This window comes from Phyllopteryx taeniolatus, chromosome 21 (assembly GCF_024500385.1).
Source record: "Phyllopteryx taeniolatus isolate TA_2022b chromosome 21, UOR_Ptae_1.2, whole genome shotgun sequence".
Lineage (NCBI taxonomy): Eukaryota > Metazoa > Chordata > Actinopteri > Syngnathiformes > Syngnathidae > Phyllopteryx > Phyllopteryx taeniolatus.
Window position 1 is genome coordinate 13,639,665 of NC_084522.1, and position 22,634 is coordinate 13,662,298.

Consider the following 22,634-nt stretch of genomic DNA (forward strand, 5'->3'; position numbering starts at 1 on the left):
TCGCCAAGTACTTCAGAGACTCCTTGTGAACAAGCTCTTTGTTAAAGCAGAGAAGTGTGAGTTCCATGTTCCAAAGACCACCTTTTTGGGTTACGTCATTGCTGAGGGGCAGCTTCAAATGGATCCAGCCAAGGTAGCCGCAGTCACTGAGTGGCCAAAGGCATCCACAAGTAAGGAGCTGCTGCGATTGCTTGGCTTTGCCAACGTCTACCGGCGCTTCATTCGGAACTACAGTCGGGTGGCAGCACCGCTCACTGCGCTCACATCAACGTCCTTCCAATGGTCTGAGAAGGCTGACATGCCCTTCTGTGAGCTAAGGAATCTTTTTTCTTCAGCTCCTATCCTCGTTCATCCGGATCCTCAGAGGCAGTTCATAGTTGAGGTCGATGCATCAGAGGCGGGGGTTGGTGCGGTGCTGTCTCAGCGATCCCAGACTGATGGTAAGGTCCACCCTTGCGTCTTCTTTTCTCGCAAGTTGTCTCAGGCGGAGAAAAATTATGGGATCGGAGACCGGGAGTGTTTGGCGTTGAAGATGGCGTTGGAGAAATGGCGGTATTTTCTGGAAGGCGCCGAACACCAATTCATCGTGTAGACCGACCACAAGAATTTGGAATACATCGCTCGGCTAAGAGGCTGAGCTCCCGTCAAGCCAGGTGGGCATTGTTTTTTGACCGGGTCACCTTTACCTTGTCCTACCACCCAGGGCCCCAGAACACCAAGGCGGAAGCCCTGTCCCACCAGTTCGCCTCCGAGAGTGTCAAGAATAATCCAGATCCCATCTTGTCTCCCCGTTACTTTCTGGGCTCAATCACATTAGAAATAGAAACGCTGGTAAAGGAGGCCCAGGAAGAACAAGCTGATCCTGGTGGGGGTCCCCTGAACTCCCTTTTTGTCCCTGATTCGGTCCGCCCCGAGGTGCTACAGTGGGTCCATTCATTGCGACTTACCTGTCACCCTGGAATCCGCAGAACATTGGCCTTCCTCCGTCAACGCTTCTGGTGGCCCACCATGAAAGATGACACCCGGTCCTTTGTCTCTGGATGCACAGTATGTGCATTCCCAGATGCCCTTGGTTGCACATCGCCAGATGCCCTTGGTTGCACATCGCCCTGGATTTCGTTTCTGGGCTTCCCCCGTCAAATGGGAACACAGTCATTCTCACTGTGGTGGACTGGTTTTCCAAAGCAGCACACTTCCTGGCAGTTTCCAAGCTTCCATCTGCCAAGGAGACTGCCGACCTGTTGGTCCAGCACGTTTTCCGCCTGCATGGCATCCCATCTGATATAGTGTCTGACAGGGGCCCCCAATTCACCTCGCATGCTTGGAGAGAGTTTTGCACAGCGCTTGGTATTGGTGTTAGTCTATCCTCTGGCTATCATCCTCAGACTAACGGGCAATGTGAGCGCACCAATCAACAGTCCATCCATTTTCTTTTGCTTATCTGGGGTCGGATCACAAGGGCAGCTGGGAGACATACTCTCTCCATCTATGACCTTCCCACCCTATTTCCTAGCCCAGACACCCTGCAGAGGACACTTATTTTGGCTGCTTGCATTCATGATCGTGTTGTTTCAGTGATGACCCATAGCTCGTGAACATAAGTGAGAGTGAGAACGTAGATCAACAGGTAAATTGACAGACCGATGCAATCTGCATCATTTCAGATGCCACACCAACCCATCTGTCTCTCCATTCATCCCTTACTTGTTAACAATGGCCCAGGATAGTAGAACTCCTCCACTTGGGGCAGGATCTGATCTCTGTCTAGGTGCTGTGTTTTGGATTAACTGTAAGCGTTTTAAAAGAAGATGGACTGACGCAAGTGTAGAGGGTGTTGCAGTAGTTGAACTGGGAGAGGATAAATATTTGAATGAATTGGTAATTGGACTGGACTAGTTTTGTGACATGATGGATAAATGTCATGTACTGGTTGAAGATTATTCAGAGATTCTTAGCAGTGGATTTAATGTTCTGGTGAAATAGGCCAAAAACTGAGTAGCAAAACTGACAAAGATTAAGATTTAAGACCAATTTAAAGAGTTTTAGTTTTGTCGGAGTTCAGATGAAGACAATCTAGGGTCATCCATTCTTCGGTGGGAGGTCAGTGGGTTCAAGTCACTGGGTGTGAAATAGAAATAGATCTGGGTTTCGTCAACACAACATTGGTAGGACAATTCAAGAAAGTGGCTAAATAACTGACCCAGAGAAAGCGTGTACAATGAAAACAGAATTGGCCCAAGGACAGAACCCTGAGGGACTTTGCACTGGAGAGGAACTAAGGATGAAATTTGTTTTTTTTTTTAGGTAAGAGTCAAACCAGTTTAACGCTGTACCAGAAATGCCCACTGAGTTATGCAGTTGATTAAGTGGGAAAGAATGGTTGATGGTATCAAATGCAGCAGTTAGGTTGTGTAAAATAAGAATGGAGTCGTCACCTTTGTCAGTATAAATGACAATGTCCTTTTTTAGTCTTTTAACAGTCTCTTTCTCCACTGTTTGTGACAAAAACTGGATTGAAATGTATCTAAAGATCAAAGAAAACCATTCACTCTCACATTCATACTATTACTGAGTCAGAACTGAATCCACACTGCCTGCACCAAAGTCAAGGTGAATATACCACTACACAATCAGTGACTCATTTAGGGAAGTCACATACCATAAGTTTTTTTGCACAGAACACAATGCAACAGCACTAATTGGAATGGATGCTTTGGCAATCTGTATGTGGGGTCTGGCTTGATGGAAGCCACCAAACACAACAACCAACTGTGCACGTTATGCATTAAAAGTGTATTATAATTTTGTACCAAATCTTCCACTAATCAAACTGTGTGTATGTCACGGATTAAATTATGAGGGATGGATTCCAAATGTCAGCCCACAGCCAAATCAATTGTTCTGCTCACCTGCAGTCTAAAATCGACTGTAGGAAAGAAGGCTCAGCATTCGGTTTGGTATGTCCTGTAAAATGTTGAAGACGAATTGAGAGATAAACATCATAAAGAGAGTGAAAATAGATGATGGAAGGTGAGAGAGAAGGTGGGAAGAAGAGTAAGCGACAATGGAGGTGACAAAGAAAGAGCGCTGTGTGTGGGAAAATGAATTGAGAAAGGAAGGTTGTGAGAGAAAAAAAAAAAGTCATTTTACACTTAAAAAGGATTCGGGTTCCAAGGAGAGCAGATGCTGCTGCTCAGCATGCTGTAGTCAGTGTATTCCTGTTGCTATCCGAAGTTTACCAATTAACCAACTTCAGTTTAATGTACAGACAAATACTGTATAACAATCCCTGACTGTTCAAACGGACTTCATAAACTACCCTCCAAAAATGTTACATTAATATGCATACCATATATATTGTATAAATTGTAAAGAAACACGAGCCCCATAGTTATATTGAATATCCTTCGTCAATATACAGTACATACAGTATAAGTTTAAAATGTTTTCTATCGTTCCTTTCATAACTACAGCACCCTTGAAGGCACATGTAGAAAATAAGATAACATTTTAGTTCCGTGTGCACACGAGCAAAGTCATTAGTTTACTTGTGAGTACGCAAAGTTGTTTTCTCTTCGCTAACACCTAGTTTCTTTCAGTTAACTTGTTAAACTAGTCGATAAAATTCATATTTAGTGCATATAACGATAATGACATACCTTGTCATCCTTTAGTTGACAGTGTCGGGCATTTTAAGGGCTGTGTGTGGTTGATCTGCATGCGACTAACCATTATAGGGTTAGGTTTGCACATTGTGAAGATTGACTTATTACTAAGCTTTCAAAGTATCACTTCTTAAATAATAATGCACAATTTATTTAGATTCTGCAAATACTATATTCATGAAATTAATAACAATATTATTTTGTATGTTTGAAATTATATTATATTTCAAGTCATGGAACTTTTAATAAATTCTACCAAAATAGTACACACATTGTCGTTACGGTTTCCCTCAGAGGGCCGGATAACTGTGAGGCCATATAATGTTTAAAATCACCTTATCATATTATTACATAAACATGAGAAAATTGATGGATAACTAGTTTTGCAATTAGAAGTCGAGGATAATAGTTTAACTATTGTTGAAATTACTGTTACCAAATGTAACATATCAATATGCAATATCTTAATGTTATAAACTACATATGATAATTAGAAATTTTGGTACAGATTTTAGCAAGAATCATGGGAGTTGACGCACATGATTTACTTTCGCGGGTCACATAAGATTATGTGGCGGTCCAGATCTGGCCCCCAGGCCTTGAGTTTGACACCTGTGGTTGAGAAAAAACAACCATTCACATCTATGGACAATTCACAGTCTTAAATTAACCTCTCATGCATAATTTGGAATGTGAAAGGAAGAACACCCCTGTAAGCACGGGAAGAACAGGAAAAACGTCACACAGGAAGACCGGAGCCAAGATGTCTCAGAGCTGTGAGGCAGATGTGCTAACCACGATCCCACCATGCTGCTTCACGATAAACCCAAAAAATGCAATTCTAATTGATTATTTCCACTAATTGTCCAGCCCTAATATTAAAGTTGCAACTGCACCTCACAAGCAAGCAAATTTGGAAAATTTCTTGCCTTAACAAAAGCAAACTAAGTAAAAATTAAATATCCTTTTCAGGGGAATAATTTAATTTTTGGAGTGTGATTGAATCTTTATGAGAGTGTGTGTGTGTGGGTGTGTGTTTACAATATGCGTGTGTGGTCCAGTCTTAGTCTTTGAATCTGGGCCACAACATCTTTGCACACAGATCTCGCCGCTGACAGCTTGTTTTTAAACAGAACCCACATGGGGCATCTCTGATTACCAGGCAGCAAGTGTCAAAAGTGGACCTTGGAGAGTCATTAGGAATAATCTGACGTTGTTGAGTATGCAGACCTCAGCTCCCTAAAAACAGGTGGTCCCAGGGTCACCCCTTACTTTCCTACTTCACATACCTCATACATTTGGTGTCCAAGTATCATTCCGCCAGCACTCGGGAGAGGTTATTTGGGAAATTGATGGTGAATAGCCCTATATTTGGCTCGCCAAGTCCTTTTGATCAGGCGTTGTCAGATTGTGGAAAGCCATTGTAATTGAAGGTACAGCTCTGGATCGGAAATTGTGTGAGGAGAAGCAGAAGGATAGGTAGGAAAAGCGAAATGAGAAATAATGAGGGTTTTGTGTGTGTGTGTGTGTGTGGGGGGGGGGTGTTAATCCAGATGAGAGGGAACAAAATCCTTCACTTTGTAACTTTCAACCTTTAGTCCAACTAGCTGATTAAAAGCATGTTTCGATTCATCAACCTGGTCTGCAAACAAGAAAAAACGAGTTTCTTTAATCACCGGTGGGTTTTAATGGCTTGTAAAGTCTGCTTTACCCCGCAGAGTTTGAGGTTTTGCAGGCTGAATTATACATTTTGGCATAAAAAAAAATCATTGGTTTGGATGGGACTAATGTTTAGCTTTGGTTTGGCACTCCGCCTCAACCCGGCTGGTTGAGGCCAAGGAATTTTTCTCACAGATGCGGTTGTTCTGTACCTCTTCGTTCAATCATCGCCAGGCAACTAAGAGGGCCTCTTACTATTTGGCTGTACACCCAACAAAAATCCGCTTTCCATTCCTTTGGCTTGTCTCTGCAATTTGTCAGGCTGATGGCTGTGAAGAATCTAAAATCCATCCAGCTGACTAAAACAAAGATTAACCAAGCACCCAATCAATTTGAATTACTCGTTCAACCACTATTGGCAAGTAAATCCAAACATTGTGAGAAAGCTGTAAGTGTAGTTTACTCCAACCCGAGTCCCAATAACCTTAGCTCAAGACAAACCTTGACCTTTGGAAGTGAGAAGTTTCTATTTTATTGTAAGAAGGGCATTTCCTGCAAAAGCATATCCAGAGTTTAAACAAATAAGCAATACTGCATGAACATTTTGGAAAGAAAGAAACTCACAATTGATCTTAGCAAAATAGCAATTTCAAACTATTGCCACATCATTCCATTATATACTGCAACTACAAGAGCACTCTGTTGAATGCAGACCCAGGTCAAGATAGAATTATGACCAAATTGCCCAAAAAATGTGCCGCACTATTTTTGTGTTTGCTTGGCAGGCCACATTCTATCATTTTTTCATTCTGATTCTAGGGTAGCGGGAAATATTTCATCAGGACGTTTTTCAACATGAAGGCTATGGGGAAAGTATACAATTATTATACCGTGCTTGTGGTAAATAAACAACACATACTTTAATTATGTGAGGTGATTTTAATACATAATTTAGACATTCAAAGCAGGAAGTGTGAACTTTAGGACGTTAATGAAAATGTTCCAAGATTGTGGCAGTGAAAAATTACAGTTCATAACAGAGGGTCCAACCACAGTTTGAGGGCTTTTTCTTTCTTTTTTTGGACATATTTTAAAGCCATTGGCAGCAACAACATGGTCTGCTGTCAAGAATGCATCACTTCAGCATTGGTATGCCTGCTATTGAGATAGTGGAAAACCAGGATGGCGAGGCCTTCTTTTCAGCGTATGTGTGTGATGCAACAATTTGGCTTCACTATTTTTCTCACTCACACACACACACACACACACACACACACGTGCACACAGAGGCACACGCACACATTTTGAAATGGCAGAAGAGCCCATGATACTGATAAGAAAAAACAGCTTAGCCAGCTAATGTAATAGAAAGTTTTTAATACCCGAAAACCTCAGTGCCATTTTTAGTCAGCATTAATGTTTAACATGGTCGAGCTGAAAGTCTGGATATGTAGGCTGTTAGAGGGGGCATGAGAGGGGTTTCTAGTGACTGCAGATTCTGACCTTTAGTCGAATCCTACAATCCGCTTGCCACTGGAACACTGCATGGCTAATTAGTTTCTGTGGCATTGAATTTTTACTGGCACAGCACACCTCGGGCAACCTCTGGGGCACTTTGCTAGAGAACAAACAGACAGAACACGATGCGGTTTGTAAAAAGGAAAGGAGCTTGGACAAGATGAGGGGTTCATTGGAGGGCAAAAAGGCAAATCCATGACAGGCAAGGTGGGAAAACAGATCGTATCTCAAGTTTGTGCAAGTCAAAGAAAAAATTATTTGTATCTCAAGGCACCACTCTGTGTGTGTATGTGTGTGTGTGGGTATACAGGACGTCCTCGACCTACGACTTTTCGACTTTACGACGCCCGTGCCTCGTCCGCCATTTTGTCCCAGCACCATAGTGTTTCTGCTTAGCTAGTGCATAGTGCTTGTCTGTGTTTGTGCCCCGGGAGTATCTTTGCCTTTTTCTCCCTCCTTTTTTTCACACTCTCAGCAGTAATGATAAGTACAGCATCTTATTTTTTTATTTGAATGTATTTTAGTTTCTTCATACAAAGTGTTAACCTTTCCTTCTACGGTCACCTAACCGTGGTCGGGAGACGCCTTCTCCAGGGCCGAGGTTGTAACTCCCTTCTCTCGTTGCACAGCTGAGCTGGGTGGCGGCAACAATAAAGGCACGAAGCACCGATTTGCTGCTTTAACGGCTTTATTAGCTGCACAGCACATTCAACGTAAACGAGTCCTCCGCTAATCGCTACTCTTCCCCGGTCGCCGTCACTACAGTTGCCACTATACACACTCGCACCTGCGCGCACTCCTTCCTCCTTCGCAGTCCCGCCGGACGACGCCTCCGCAGTCGCGTCTCACTCACACATCGACGCACACGCCCACACACACTGACCTTGCTGTCACAATCACGTGGGACAATACACGTAACAGACGTACTTCGACGTAAATTTCGACTTTAACGGTGAAATCCGACTTACGTGGAAATTCGGGTTACGTCGCCAGCGTAGGAACGGAACTCGTTCGTAAATCGAGGACTTCCTATATATATATATATATATATAATACAGCATCTAAATACGGTATATATGTGTGTCTGTATGTATATATACGGTATATATGTGTGTATGTATATATATATATATATATATATATATATATATAGCAGGCATGGTAAAACATACGCTAGCTTAAAACATACGGTAGCATGCATGCACGCAAAAACAATGTTTTTAAAAAGCCAGCGGGAGCAGAACTGAGTTCGGTTGTACTTTATTGAAGTATTTAACAATGTACTCATGTTATTTTTTGATCAATCCTCATCTAAAAATCCCTCAAAGTCCTCATGTTCTGTATCCGAAATGATACGGCTGCTCGATTCCCATGTTCCTCCCCGTAACTGATAGCTTGCAGTTTAAACTCTGCTTCGTTAGCGTGTCTCTTCGTAGGTGCAGTTTTCGAAGTGCTCTACGGTTAAGGAATGCAACCAGCAAAGTTAATTTGAATCTTGAGATACATTAAAAAAAAAAATGTGTTTCTTTGATATCTTAGGAAAAATAAATGGTAAATGGACTGCACTTATATAGCACTTTATCTACATCATCACTGTGCCCAAAGCGCTTTACAAAGCCTCACATTCACACACACATTCATAAACCAATGGGCGACTGCTGCCATGCGAGGCGCTGCCAGGCCCACTGGGTGCAAATTAGGGTTCAGTGTCCTGCCCAAGGACACTTCGACATGCGGACAGTCGTAGCAGGGATTCGAACCTGTTCTACCTACTGAACCAAAGCCGCCCCAACATAATCCCATTGGTATCGCAAGACAAGTCCAGATCTGTGTGACAGACCACCAAGGACTCCACTGAAAGAGGTTTGATGAAAATCTGATATTGTATTTCAAAATAAAATTCTCCGAAAACTAATACACTACATTGTTTTTAATGCATCTCAAGATTCAAATTAACCTTGCTGGTTGCATTCCTTAACCGAAGAGCATTGACGTCCGTATTATTGGGAAGCTTTTATTTTGAAGGTGGCTTTCGCCGCGAGTTGGTTTAAAAAATTAGGGGCGGCTGGCTTGAGTGCTACTTTACGAGTGGTGGCTGGCTTGACCGGCGCGATATACCTACTGGGGGCGTGCCTTTAGCGTCCTCCTTCACGCGCACCCTTCCCCCTTTACGTCCACATGCTGTCCTCAGCCAGGTCCGCTTTTCCTCTGTAGAAGCAGCGTGTCGGCAGGAAATGCTCCCAGTCAGTCAAGCGGAGCACTCATCACACAACAACATTTATAGATTTTGGAACTAGGTGCACACATAAGCCGTGTCACATTATAAGGCGCCCCGTCCATTTTGGAGAAAATGTACGACTTTTAAGTGCACCTTATGGTCGTGAAAATACAGTACACTGAATACAAATATGAACGCAACATTTTGTTTTTGCTCCCATTTTTCGTGAGCTGGACTCCAAGATCTAAAACTTTTTCGTCTTACACAAGAGGTCATTTCCCTCAAATATTCTTCACAAATCTGTCTAAATGTGTTAGTGAGCATTTACCCTTTGTCGAGATAATCAATCCCACCTCACAGGTGTGGCATATCAAGATGCTGATTAGACAGCATTATTATTGCACAGGCGTGCCTTAGGGTGGACACAATAAAAGGCCACCCTGAAATGTGTAGTTGTTATTACACAGCACAATGCCACAGATGTCGCAAGTTCTGAGGGACCGTGTAATAAGCATGCTGACTGCAGGAATGTCCACCAGAGCTGTTGCCCGTGAATTTAATGTTCATTTCTCTACCATAAGCCGTCTCCAAAGGCGTTTCAGACAATTTGGCAGTACATCCAACCGGCCTCACAACCGCAGACCACGTGTAACCACACCAGCCCAGAACCTCCATATCCAGCATGTTCACCTCCAAGATCGTCTGAGACCAGCCACCCGGACAGCCGCTGCAACAATCGGTTTGCATAACCAAAGAATATCTGCACAAACTGTCAGAAACCGTCTCAGGGAAGCTCATCTTCACGCTCGTCGTCCTCATCGGGGTCTCGACCTGACTGCAGTTCGTCGTCGTAACCGACTTGATTGGGCGAATGCTCACATTCGCCCAATCAAGTCTGGCACGTTGGAGAGGTGTTCTCTTCACAGATGAATCACGGTTTTCACTGTTAAAGGCAGACGGCAGACAGCGTGTGTGGGTGAGTGGAGGTGGGGTTATGGTATGGGCAGGTATTTGTTATGAGCAACAAACATAGGTGCATTTTGAATACATAGAGATACCGTGACGAGATCCTGAGGCCCATTGTTGTGCCATTCACCCACGCCCATCACCTCAGGTTGCAGCATGATAATGCACGGCCCCATGTTGCAAGGATCTGTATGCAATTCCTGGAAGCTGAAAACATCACAGTTCTTGCATGACCAGCATACTCCCCGGACATGTCACCCATTGAGCGTGTTTGGGATGCTCTGGATCGGCGTACACGACAGCGTGTTCCAATTCCTGCCAATATCCAGCAAGTTCGCACAGCCATTGAAGAGGAGTGGACCAACATTCCACAGGCCACATTCAACAACCTGATCAACTCTGCGTGAGGCAAATGGTGCTCACACCAGATACTGACTGTTTTCTGACCCCCACATACCACCACAATAAAGCAAAACTGCACATTTCAGAGAGGCCTTTTATTGTGGCCAGCCTAAGGCACACGTGTACAATAATCATGCTGTTTAATCAGCGTCTTAATATGCCAAACCTGTGAGGTGGGATAGATTATCTCGACAAATGAGAAATGCTCACTAACACAGATTTAGACAGATTTGGGAACAATATTTGAGGGAAATGGCCTTTTGTACATGTAGAAAAAGTTTTAGATCTTTGAGTCCAGCTCATGAAAAATGGGAGCAAAAACAAAAGTGTTGCGTTTATAATTTTGTTCAGTGTATCTATATATAAGTAAACTGCATTATTTGAAGAAGATATGCACATTTACAATTTTACAGGAAGTTTTGACATCTAGTGTTTAGTTCCACTTTAAGTAAGAGATTTGCTTTACAAACCTTTTTGGGCCTCTCAGGCTAATGGAATTTGTATGGGTTAGTATGAAAAAATATTGCTGCACTTATTACATGGTTACTGGGAGAATTACCAAACATACTGAACAACACTTTCCCATCTCAAAATATTTTCTGAATCATTGGCCACATTGAACCAGGACCTTTCTGGAACGATGACCAAGCTAGGATTTTGCAACTAGACGGGTGTCTTGAGGCCTGTATTTCACAATCTGCAGGCCTCCCCTCCCATTAATAAGTGTGACCCTTTTTTTATTACATTTTTAAATGTGAACAGGCCTGATGGAGCTGAAGAAAACTACTTCTGTGTGTGTTCACTTTTATGTGTACGTGAAAGACAGAGAATTTCATAGAGAGCCAATACCACTGTGCGTTTCAGCTTGATGAGGTCTTGGTCTGCGATTCCTCTGGGCGGTGGTCCAATCTAGGCTTTATTAGTCTTTATTGAGTTTTGTGCAGGCAGGCCTGTGTGGTTTCTCTATCAAGAACATTTAGCAGAACTGTGAGAGCACCTTTGTGCATCTCTAAAATTCACAACAAATACTTAGTCGCAGTGTAATAGGGTGCACACAGGATTGAACATGACCTTTTGTAATTCAGTATAGTGCGCGACCTTTTGCAAATTTGCTGGTTGGTGATTGTGTTTTAGTTTTATAAAATGACATTTTGAGAGCTTAATTACACCCTGTGATGGATACAGCAATGCGTTTCTACTACAAAGACAACTGGGGAAAAGACCAAAAGGCACGATCTTTTAACATATATGTTGTTTATCGCGGCACGGTGGGTGACTGGTTACAGCGTCTGCCTCACAGTTCTGAGGACCGGGGTTCAATCCCCAGCCCCGCGTGTGTGGTGTTTGCATGTTCTCCCGTGCCTGCTTGGGTTTTCTCCGGGCACTACCGGTTTCCTCCCACATCCCAAAAACATGCATGGTAGGTTAATTGACAACTCTAATTTGCCCGTAGGTGTGAATGTGAGTGCGAATGGTTGTTTGTTTCTATGTGCCCTGCGATTGGCTGGCAACCAGTTCAGGGTGTACCCCGCCTCCTGCCCGATGATCGCTGGGATAGGCTCCAGCATGTCCGTGACTCTAGTGAGGAGATGCGGTAAAGAAAATGGATGGATGGATGGATGTGTATCTTATTTCATCGACAATATTTGTACTAACAAAATGCTTGTTGATTACAACAGTGATGGGCAGACGCATTCAATTCCCACACACTCGGAATGAGTTAAACCAGGGGTGTCAAACTCATTGTAGTTCAGGAGCAACATCTTCTTCTCCTTTCGGCTTGTCCCGTTAGGGGTCACCACAGCGTGTCATCCTTTTCCACGTAAGCCTATCTCCTGCATCCTCCTCTTTAACACCAACTGCCCTCATGTCTTCCCTCACTACATCTTTCTATTTGGTCTGCATCGAGCTCTCTTGCCTGGCAGCTCCATCCTCATCATCCTTCTACCAATATACTCACCATCTCTCCTCTGGACGTATATCTGTTCTCTCTGTGTCTCCCAAACATCTAACCTTTTTAATCCTATCCAACCTGGTCACTCCTAGAGAGAACTTCAACATCGTCATTTACGCCACCTCCAGCTCTGCTTCTTGTTGTCTCTTCAGTGGCACTGTCTCGAATCCGTAAATCATGGCTGGCCTCACCACTGTCTTATAAGCTTTGCCCTTCATCCTAGCAGAGACTCTTCTGTCACATCACACCAGACACCTTCCTCGACCTGTTCTAACCTGCTTGGACCCGTTTCTTAATTTCCTTACCACACTCACCATTGCTCTGGACTGTTGACCCCAAGTATTTTAGAGTCCTCCACCCTTGCCATCTCTTCTCCCTGTAGCTTCACTCTTCCCCCTCCAAGCCTCTCATTAATGCACATATTTTGTTTTATTATGTTTTATCTGTTTTACTTATTTTCATTCCTCTTATTTCCATTGCATACCGCCACTTTTCCTCCACCTCCTACCTGCTTTCACTGCAGATCACAATGTGATCTGTGAACAACATGGTCCATGGGGATTCCAATCTAACCTCATCTGTCAGCCTATCCATCACCATTGCAAAAAGGAAGGGGCTCGGGGGTGATCCCTGATGCAGTCCCACCTTCACCTTAAACTCCTCTGTCACACCTACAGCACAACTCACCACTGTTCTGCTGCCCTCATACATGTCCTGTACTATTCTAACATCTCTGCCACTCCAGACTTCCACATGCAGTACCCCAGTTCCTCTCTGGGTACTCTGTCATAGGCTTTCTCTAGATCTAGAAAGACACAATGTAGATCCTTCTGACCTTCACTGTACTTGTCCAGCAACACCCTCAAGGCAAATAATATATCTGTGGTACTCTTTCTAGGCATGAAACCATGCTGTTGCTCACAAATACTCACTTTGATCCTGAGTCTAACCTCCACTACTCTTTCCCATAACTTCATTGTGTGGCTCATCAACGTTATTCCTCTATAGTTCCCACAGCTCTGCACATCAGAATCAGAATCATCTTTATTTGCCAAGTATGTCCAAAACACACAAGGAATTTGTCTCCGGTAGTTGGAGTACAACAGACAGTCAATTTAAAGAACACTTTGGAGACATAAAGACATTGACCAAAAAAAATTGTGCAAAAAGATGCAGAGTCCTCTAGCACTGAGAGCAGTTCGAATGACACCCCTGTTCTTAAAAATGAGCACCAGCACACTTTTCCTCCATTCCTCAGGCATCTTCTCACCCACTAGAATTCTATTGAACAAGCTGGTCAAAAACTCCACAGCCACCTCTCCTAGATGCTTCCATACCTCCACAGGTATGTCATCAGGACCAACTGTCTTTCCATTTTTTCATCCTATTTAGTGCCTTTGTAACTTCCCCCTTACTAATCATTGCTGCTTCCTGGTCCACCACACTTGCCTCTTCTACTCTTCCTTCATCTCTATCCCTCTGTTTGGCCAACCTCTATAGATCCTTTTATCCTTCTTTAGTGTCTAACCTGGCATACATGTCATCATATGCCTTTTGTTTGGCCTTTGCCACCTCTACCTTCGCCCTACGTTGCTTCTCCATGTATTTCTTTCTCCTCTCCTCAGTCCTCTCAGTGTCCCACGACTTTGCTAACCTCTTTCCTTGTATGATTTCCTGTACTTCCTGTACTGAGGTTCCGCCACCAAGTCTCCTTCCCCCTCTTGGCTTTGTGCTTTCCTCTTCTCTTTCTGCCTAAGAACCCACTTTCCACCTCTCCTTTGTCTTCGACCTACAGTAGCTGTATTTCTTGAGAATATTTTACATCAATTTGTCATTTATAGTGTGTGCAATATAACTGATCACAGTGCTTGTATTTTAAGGCACAAAACTAAGTTAAGGTATTTGGAACTGTTAAATACAAGATTGCACCAATTCAATCAATTTATGAAAAACTATAAATTATTACAATTTAATTTCTTACAGAAGCATAATAATTATCCAAATTATCCTTACTCCTCACCATCACAATGTCTTTTATAGTTTTTCACTTTCAAATTCATCCTGTGGGCCAGATTGTATCCCCTAGCGGGCCGGTTCTAATCCAAGGGCCGTATGTCTGACACCCCTGAGTTAAATGAAACAACTTTTATGTGTTGCTGACTAACACATTATTATCGCAGCAATTATTTTATGTAATTCAGTGCTCGCGCTCTACCAAATGTTCCATGGTGAAAATGATCAGAGCCACCTAAAGTGCAAAAATCCTCTTAAATGGCGCAGTCTCCACCAGTTTTAAGTGTAATCCGTTCGAGTGAATGAACATGCAATTTAGTGACCGCTATTTGGGTTTATTATTCTCAGTAAAAGATCGCAATGTTAGTAAACTGACTCCACCAAGCCGCACCCTCTCTAGTATGCTACTCTCCAGCCACTGTGATGTCACTGTCCATGCACAAGTCACGTCAGCGAGACTGCTCGATTATGCTGATCATGGCCACCAAGAGCATGCACAATCTGTTGAAGTGAACACAAAATTTAGTGCCCACTATTTGGCATCTTAGTAAAACAGCCCCTTATTAGTGTTGTGGTACTCACAATTGGTCTTGGTTTTTAGACCAATCTTAGGACCGATTTTGGGGCTGTCTAAGTCTCAGAATAGAATGCTTTTTCATTCAGGTTTGACTGAAGATTTATGGCCAAATTATTTACATACGTATGTAATTCTTTGTTGTTGTTGTTGTTCTGTTTTTTTTTACATCTAGAATCATTTAAAGTTGATGTCATTACAGAATATTTAAGCACAATTATTTCCATTAATGCACTTACTGGCCACTGTATGGGCTACTCCTGCACAATCTAATGTATCTCGTGTGGTGGAATAAAATAAGCACAATTATAGAATCAGATCTCAGTATGAGGTAGTGCAGTTCTGTAAATGTCAACCACAATAAAAACCAGAATGTCAAATAATTTATTCTCAAACAAAGGTGAGCATTAATATGATTGTATTGTATCAGATTAGACGTGTACAAGCAAGTGTACTGTACTTTAGTGACTTCATTACATTGGTACATATTCTCCGCAGTGCAAATCACAGCAGGAAGTAACACACCATCGTGAAGATATACATACAGTACATACAGGTATCTGTATATGCTGTACTGTAGAATTGGAAATGTTCCCAGTACTTACGGTTGACAGAGCTTGATGAGGTCCTGGTCGGTGGTCCCAGGTGGCAGGCCTCGGATGTACAGGTTGGTCTTACTCAGCTGCTCTGCCGCTCCGTGGCTGCAGCTGTTGGTGCTGGGGCTGGGAGGAGCCATGGGATGAGGGGGTGGAGCATAGGGCTGCTGGGAAGAGAAGGGAAGAAAAGATCAATTTGAAATAATCATATGAATTAATAGGGCGGCACGGTGGACGAACTGGTTAGAGCGTCTGCCTCACAGTTCTGAGGACCGGGGTTCAATCCCCGGCTCCGCCTGTGTGGACTTTGCATGTTCTCCCCGTGCCTGCGTGGGTTTTCTCCGGGCGCTTCGGTTTCCTCCCACATCCCAAAAACATGCATGGTAGGTCAATTGACAACTCTAAATTGCCCGTAGGTGTGAATGTGAGTGCGAAAGGTTGTTTGTTTGTATGTGCCCTGCGATTGGCTGGCAACCAGTTCAGGGTGTACCCCGCCCCCTGCCCGATGACAGCTGGGATAGGCTCCAGCACGCCCGCGACCCTAGTGAGGAGAAGCGGCTCAGGAAATGGATGGATGGATGGATGGATGGATTAATTAATAGGATGAAAAAAAGTTTTTGAAATAAGATCCTTACATGAAGGACAAAAGGATCAGTGTCTGACAAAGTCATGACATTCTGACTGATGTATCAGCCATACATAAGTGGCTCTGAAAAAAAAAATGACATTAAGCCTTCTCCATAATGAGTGGAAGGTGCTATAATGATAAGATGAATCACATAGACACACACACACACACACACACCAACCAGCCATATTTGCATATTTACACAATATAATGACATGCTGCCTCTCGGACAAGAGATCCGAGCGTAAATCTCTGTGTGGAGTTTGCATGTTCGCACAGTGCTTGCATTGGTTTGCTGCCTTCCACATTCCAAAAACATGCGTGTTAAGATAGTGGAATATTCAAAAATGATGTGATTAACTCATTACTCGTGAATAACTGGCAACAAGTCCACGGTGTACCATCACGTCTCGCACAAGTCAGCTAGGATGAATAGATGAATAATGAAATGCAATAAAAAAAGAGCTACATCAACTATTATACTTTTACAAAGACTCGCAAAACATTTATTCGTCTATAATGCATACAGGTCTCCTACTGTCTGGACATTGTGTCACATTTAGGTTCACTGGTAAACGACATACTGTCTTGCTGGTGTGCTATGATGTCACTATTTAAGTCGCTGATCTTCCCAGCACAAATCTGAGAACACAAACCATGATCAGGGTTTGACACGAACCACACTGAAATGAACTAAACTGTTCTGTACAAATTGATAGAAATGTCACTCTCTTAAAAGATAAAAAAAAAATAAAAGAAATACAATTTTGATGCTGTGTGACTTGCACAGTTTGACAAGGTATCAATGTTTGCATGATAAAGCTCTTCGATATATTTCATTTTTAAACGTCCTTGACTATTACACAAGAGTAAAAAGAAGTTAAATGCTGTTAAATAAAACGTTAAAACAAAACATGTTTTCAACATTTGATGATGAGCGACAAAGGTATATTGTAGAAGGAAAACTGAAACTTTGTTTGGAACGTGAGTTAGTCGGGATAACATTATGCAGCACATGTAAGTGTTATAGTACGATTGTTGACTTAACCATAATATACTGGGCAGCCAGGACAGAAGCATGTACCACCTTCAGACACAAAATTAAATTTCCTGTTGTATTATTTTTCATCTTTGGATTGCCATCACTGATACCCGTCCGTGGTCGAATCTGGAATAAAAATAGACCATTATGTAATGTTTGCAAACAATAGCAGCCGTGATATTTTCAGGACCTGAACGGAAATGGTAACAAAAACCTTTTTGTGTTTAGAACCAAAAAGTTTGGTTTTTAAATTTCCTTAAATGAAAAATAATCCAGCGTAAACTGTGGACGAGGAGATGAAATCAAGTGGATGTCATAAATAGTAGCATAGAGAATATTGCCTGCCTGATGGCATATAGTAGTCACTTCTAAAACCCAGCTCAAGCTGCCTCAGTTTGATAACAGGGAAATACTGTAGTGTAGAACATGGGCCATTAGTAGGTGGGCCATGTCTGTGGCCTCTGAACTGTTATTCCTGTATACCGGGATTTATCTATATGTCAACGATACACAGACAGCCTGTAGAAAATGTCTAAAGTCATCCTTCCATCCATTTTCTGAGCCGCTTCTCCTCACGAGGGTCGCGGGCGTGCTGGAGCCTAACCCAGCTATCATCGGGCAGGAGGCGGGGTACACCCTCAACTGGTTGCCAGCCAATCGCAGGGCACATACAAACAACCATTCACATTTACACCTAGGGGCAATTTAGAGTCATCAATTAACCTACCATGCATGTTTTGGGGATGAAGGAGGAAACCGGAGTGCCCGGAGAAAACCCACGCAGGCACGGGGAGAACATGCAAACTCCACACAGGCGGGGCCCGGATTTGAACCCCGGTCCCCAGAACTGTGACGCAGACCCTCTAACTAGTCTCCACCGTGCCGCCTGTCTAAAGTCATTTAGGGATAATGTGTCTTTTTAATATAGATACCTTAAGCACATTTGTTTTGTGTTTAGTTATATATTAGTTCATCGAGCAGTCTAGCTGACGTGACTTGTGCATGGGCAGTGACATCACAGTGGCTGGAGAGTAGCATACTAGAGAGGGTGCGACTTGGTGGAGTATAGCATGTTATAAGTTTTGTTGGGCTATGTGCGTCAATGACAAAATGAGTAGCAATATTTTTTAGCATGACTATAGTCTACTACACAGGATATATTTGTCTAAAAAGATCTTTCTCTCACTATTCTGGCATTTAGCAAATAGAAATCAATTAAAAAGTTTAGTCGGATTTCATGTCAGACAGTCTGAGAAAAAAAATCTGATTGTGTCAATAATTTTGAGCACAAATGTTACACCAAAATGTGTTATTAGAGTATTTTTTTGTGATGAAAGCGACCATGTATCGAACAGTAAGTCAGCAGCAATCCGTTACTGGAAGTCTTTCACAATAGAAGCATAATACAAGAAGTGCTATGTTAATTGTATGAATGTTGCTAACTTGATAGGGTTCTTGATGGATAAAAATTGTAAGTGCACTCATTTTATTATTATTATTCATCCTATGTTTTGGTGCACTTACCAAAATCTGTATTTCATTATTCTTTCTCTCTTAGAAAACCACCGACACACAAACATGCACAAAGAAAGAGGAATCGTATTATAAGAACTGGAGTAAAGCAGAAAAACCCAAATATCTGCCTCAGAGAATTTGTAACCATACTTCCTTAGAGTCTGGCCCCAAGTGGTGTTCTGACCGACACACTTAGATGAAGACAGCCCCGCTTTACCTCAACTGGCAACAGATCAGAATACCTCCACTAACAGCTGAGAGTACCGCCAATAAACAGCCTCAGATCGAGTTCACTGCTGCAAGTGAAATTTGTAACTTTCACTTTCATTTTTTTGAAAAGTTCGCATTTTGACACTGTGCCACCTGAAGGAGCCTAGATTGCATGAAAATGGAAAGTTCCACATTAACTGCTAAATGTCCCCAGTGAAAATCGGCATTGGCACACAGTCACTGTGTGAAGCCCCTGAGTACCGTATTTTTCGGACTATAAGGCACAGCGAATTATAAGGCGGAATATCAATGAACGGGTCTATTTTCATACATAAGGCGCACCGGATTACAAAGCGCATTAAGCGAAACAAAACAGTCAGATAATTCCCTTTTACACACACCATAATATTATGTCGAAGCACAGTACGTATTACTCCGCGAGGCTCCTGACGACGGTAGCCGCAATGTTCTGATAATCCATCAAGCGGTGCGGCTTCGTAGCTTACCAAAGTCGTACTAGTCGTACATTTTGACAGATTTTTGAGCAATTACGTCTACCACATAAAATGGTTTCGAGGTCAGTAAGCACAACCAGAATAAATACATAAGGCTCACCGGATTATAAGGCGCACTGTTGATTTTTGAGAAAATTAAAGGATTTGCACCTTATGGTAAGAAAAATACGGTAATAGGACAGAAATGCATTTTTTCTTGTTTCTTGTTGTTCTTTGTATTCATATGTAAAAAGAAAAGTGTTCTTAACCCCCCGCCCTCCAATATATTTGTTTTATATGCATGACAGGTATCTTATCTGGTTTTACACAACTATCATTTTAATTAATGCCAAAATTGAAACGACGTTTTATTTTAGGCCCTGCGATTGGCTGTCAACCAGTTCAGGGCGTACCACGCCTCCTGCCCAATGATAGCTGGGATTGGCTCCAGCACGCCCGCGACCCTATTATGGAGAAGTGGCTCAGAAAATGGATGGATGGAAGGATTTTATTTTAGTTTGTATTTTTGTTGTTTTTAATGGAAAGGACATTTTATTTTGCATATTGCAGTATTATCTCATGTGGTCTGACCGAACTCAGTAAATGGACCTTTGGCTCTGAAGATTCGTAGTAACGTTTTAGGATTTGTATTTGAGTACCCTTGCTGCCTTAGCTTAACTTATTGTAAGTCAAACAACATCAGTTACCAAAACACTTCATGGTTGGATCATTTACAAATTATGGAATGCTAGCCTGTGCTACCATGACTAATGTTAAGGCATTTCATTCATTGCTATATTAATATTCAATGCTATATAGTATATCCCCTGAATTAATTAGCCAGTCCCTCAATGATCACTATGTCTGAATTGCAACTACGTTTATTTTTAAGTTAACTTCCCTGCTGAAATGTAAATTACGGCCAACGTTTTGTTTCCCTTCGAAGAATTTTACCTAACATAACGTCTTTTCAACTGACACTTCCTACATTCAAATTACAGCAGTAGAGAAGAAGGCTAAAATCATCATCAAAGTCATTTATCTTGTTTTCTCAATTGCTCTGCCTTGGTGAAATGACATTCGAGGGGTTGTTTACTATGGTACCATTGGGGAAAGCTCCGGCTTTGGCCACCCAGGCTGTATGTTTGAAGTACTTTGTTGGACTGGTAGTTATTTTATTTCTTTTTTCTATGAAGATTTTTTTTTATTTTTTTAAATCTTTTATTGTACATCTCAATAAACAGAACCTAACTAACGGTGAAATGTCCGGTACCTATAGTACCACAAAAAGCACAATAAAGCCGAAGAAGAATAAACATACTTCCTGCACATTGAACTGAGGATGTCATGTGACAAGATGCATGACAGCGGGTAAGGCCCTTGACTTTAGAACCACATTCGTCCACAAAAAATATAGAATTGTTTTCAGCTTTTGAGGTTCCACTGTTGTTATAAATGAGCGCCACTGCTCATTCATCATAGCCACAAAACCAATCCATTACGCTGCCACGGTAACATCTCGATGTGGGAATCTTCTAAAGACTATTTAATATATATCCCAAGGTAAACACCTCATTTTGATACGACCTCCATCTTCCAAAATGCAATGAATATGCAATCCCTCTCTTGATGGGCTTGTGCTGTTAGCGTTGATGTATGGTACACGAGTGAGGTTTTCCTGTTCACTGCTATTTTTATCTACAGTATAAAGCAAGAACACTGCACACGCTGACACCGAGGGAGAACCGAGACCGGGTGGGCAGAGGCGGAAAAGAGCAAAAGAGTGATGAAAGAAGAACAACCGGGTAAGAAGATACTCAGAAAGAAACCCCGCTCTAGAATGATGAATGGCAACAGGAGAGAAAAAGTGGGGAGAGAGTCCACATGACTAAATATCACCTCTAGTTAGCCAAGTTAACCCGTTGACCTCTGCAGAGAGAACCTTAGTAACCCACCGAGTTCCTTACACACACACACACACCAAATTCACACACCATTAGCTCTCCATTCTTCCCCACATGTTAGCAGCGGTCGCTGGAGCGTGGCTGATTTGATGCGCTATTTTAAGCGAGTGCGCCATGCCAGCGTGTCGCCTGCAAGTCCTCAGAAAAAGTGCCGGGGTCCACTGAGCATGAAGAGGGAGCCGCGTCCATCGGTGGACGCCCAATTACCATGCTGAGCTAAGTGGAACTAATAGCTAGCTACTCACAGGGCTGGCCACAAGCACACACACACACACAAACACAAACACACATATTGGACCAACATTTTAACGTCAAGTGATAACGGAGAAATACGACAAGGTCCAATGAACTTCAAAGCCATCACGTTGAGGAATGAAGTTTAAAAGTTATGGTTCAATGCCTATTTCACTTTGCATACAGTACGCGATCTGATCATTAGCCTCATCCTATAAAACAATATACATGTATTTAAATAATTGTGTTTATTTAAGAAACTTATCCAAAAACAATCATCCTAATATCAATTCATAACACACATTTAAATTGGTCTTGAGACAAGCATTCATCCTCAGTAGTCGGCAACAAAACAAATTCTAAATGCTTAACCTTTGTAATCAGATAGTCGTTGTATTCAAATTTAGTCAAAGAACTATATTAGCATGTTTTCTTATTACTTTTCCCAATCTCAACATTGCATTGGTTTGGAAATATTGGACTTTTATGCAAGATCATCAAGTTTTAGCCAGAGGACAGAAAAGCAATGTTGTCACAACCTGTATTGGGAAAGTTTAGTACAGAGTTCATAATTTTGAACTAAGTTCTCCTTTCCAAAACTGAACAAGTTCATAGTTCTATTTTGTTTTTTCTCAGTATGTTGCTGAGGGGCTATTCCCCTTAAGATACTGGCATTTCATTTTCCCATTGCTGCCACCCATTTAGTCCACACTAGTAGCCAGCTGCAGCTTTCACCCTACAATCTCAAAAACATGATGAAAAAGGACATTGATAACTTTGCATTCCTCGCAGCGCTGGCTGACTATATTAACAAAATATCTTCATATATTACAAAACAAAATAAATTCCACATTATGATGGTATGTGATCATACAGTTTTAACTAAAGCATTCTGATACAAATAATTTTCACACAGCTGTGACGCGTTATTAGGTTTCCCTCATAGTTTCTAGGCAGGAAACTCCCTGCTCCAATATTACTG

At 42.2% G+C, this 22,634-nt stretch overlaps 1 protein-coding gene across 4 annotated transcripts in view; it reads right to left on the reverse strand.

Annotated features, from left to right (window-relative positions):
* The window catches only part of rbms3 (RNA binding motif, single stranded interacting protein), a 398,433-nt gene that overhangs the window by 240,196 nt on the left and 135,603 nt on the right, over positions 1–22,634 (reverse strand). For 3 of the 4 annotated variants that reach the window (XM_061760185.1, XM_061760183.1, XM_061760186.1), the window contains one exon: positions 15,575–15,732. In XM_061760185.1, coding sequence (XP_061616169.1) covers positions 15,575–15,705 — 131 coding nt within the window. In that variant the 5' untranslated portion in view covers positions 15,706–15,732. The remainder of the gene's footprint in view (positions 1–15,574; positions 15,733–22,634) is intronic. The other variant, XM_061760184.1, reaches the window with a different exon arrangement.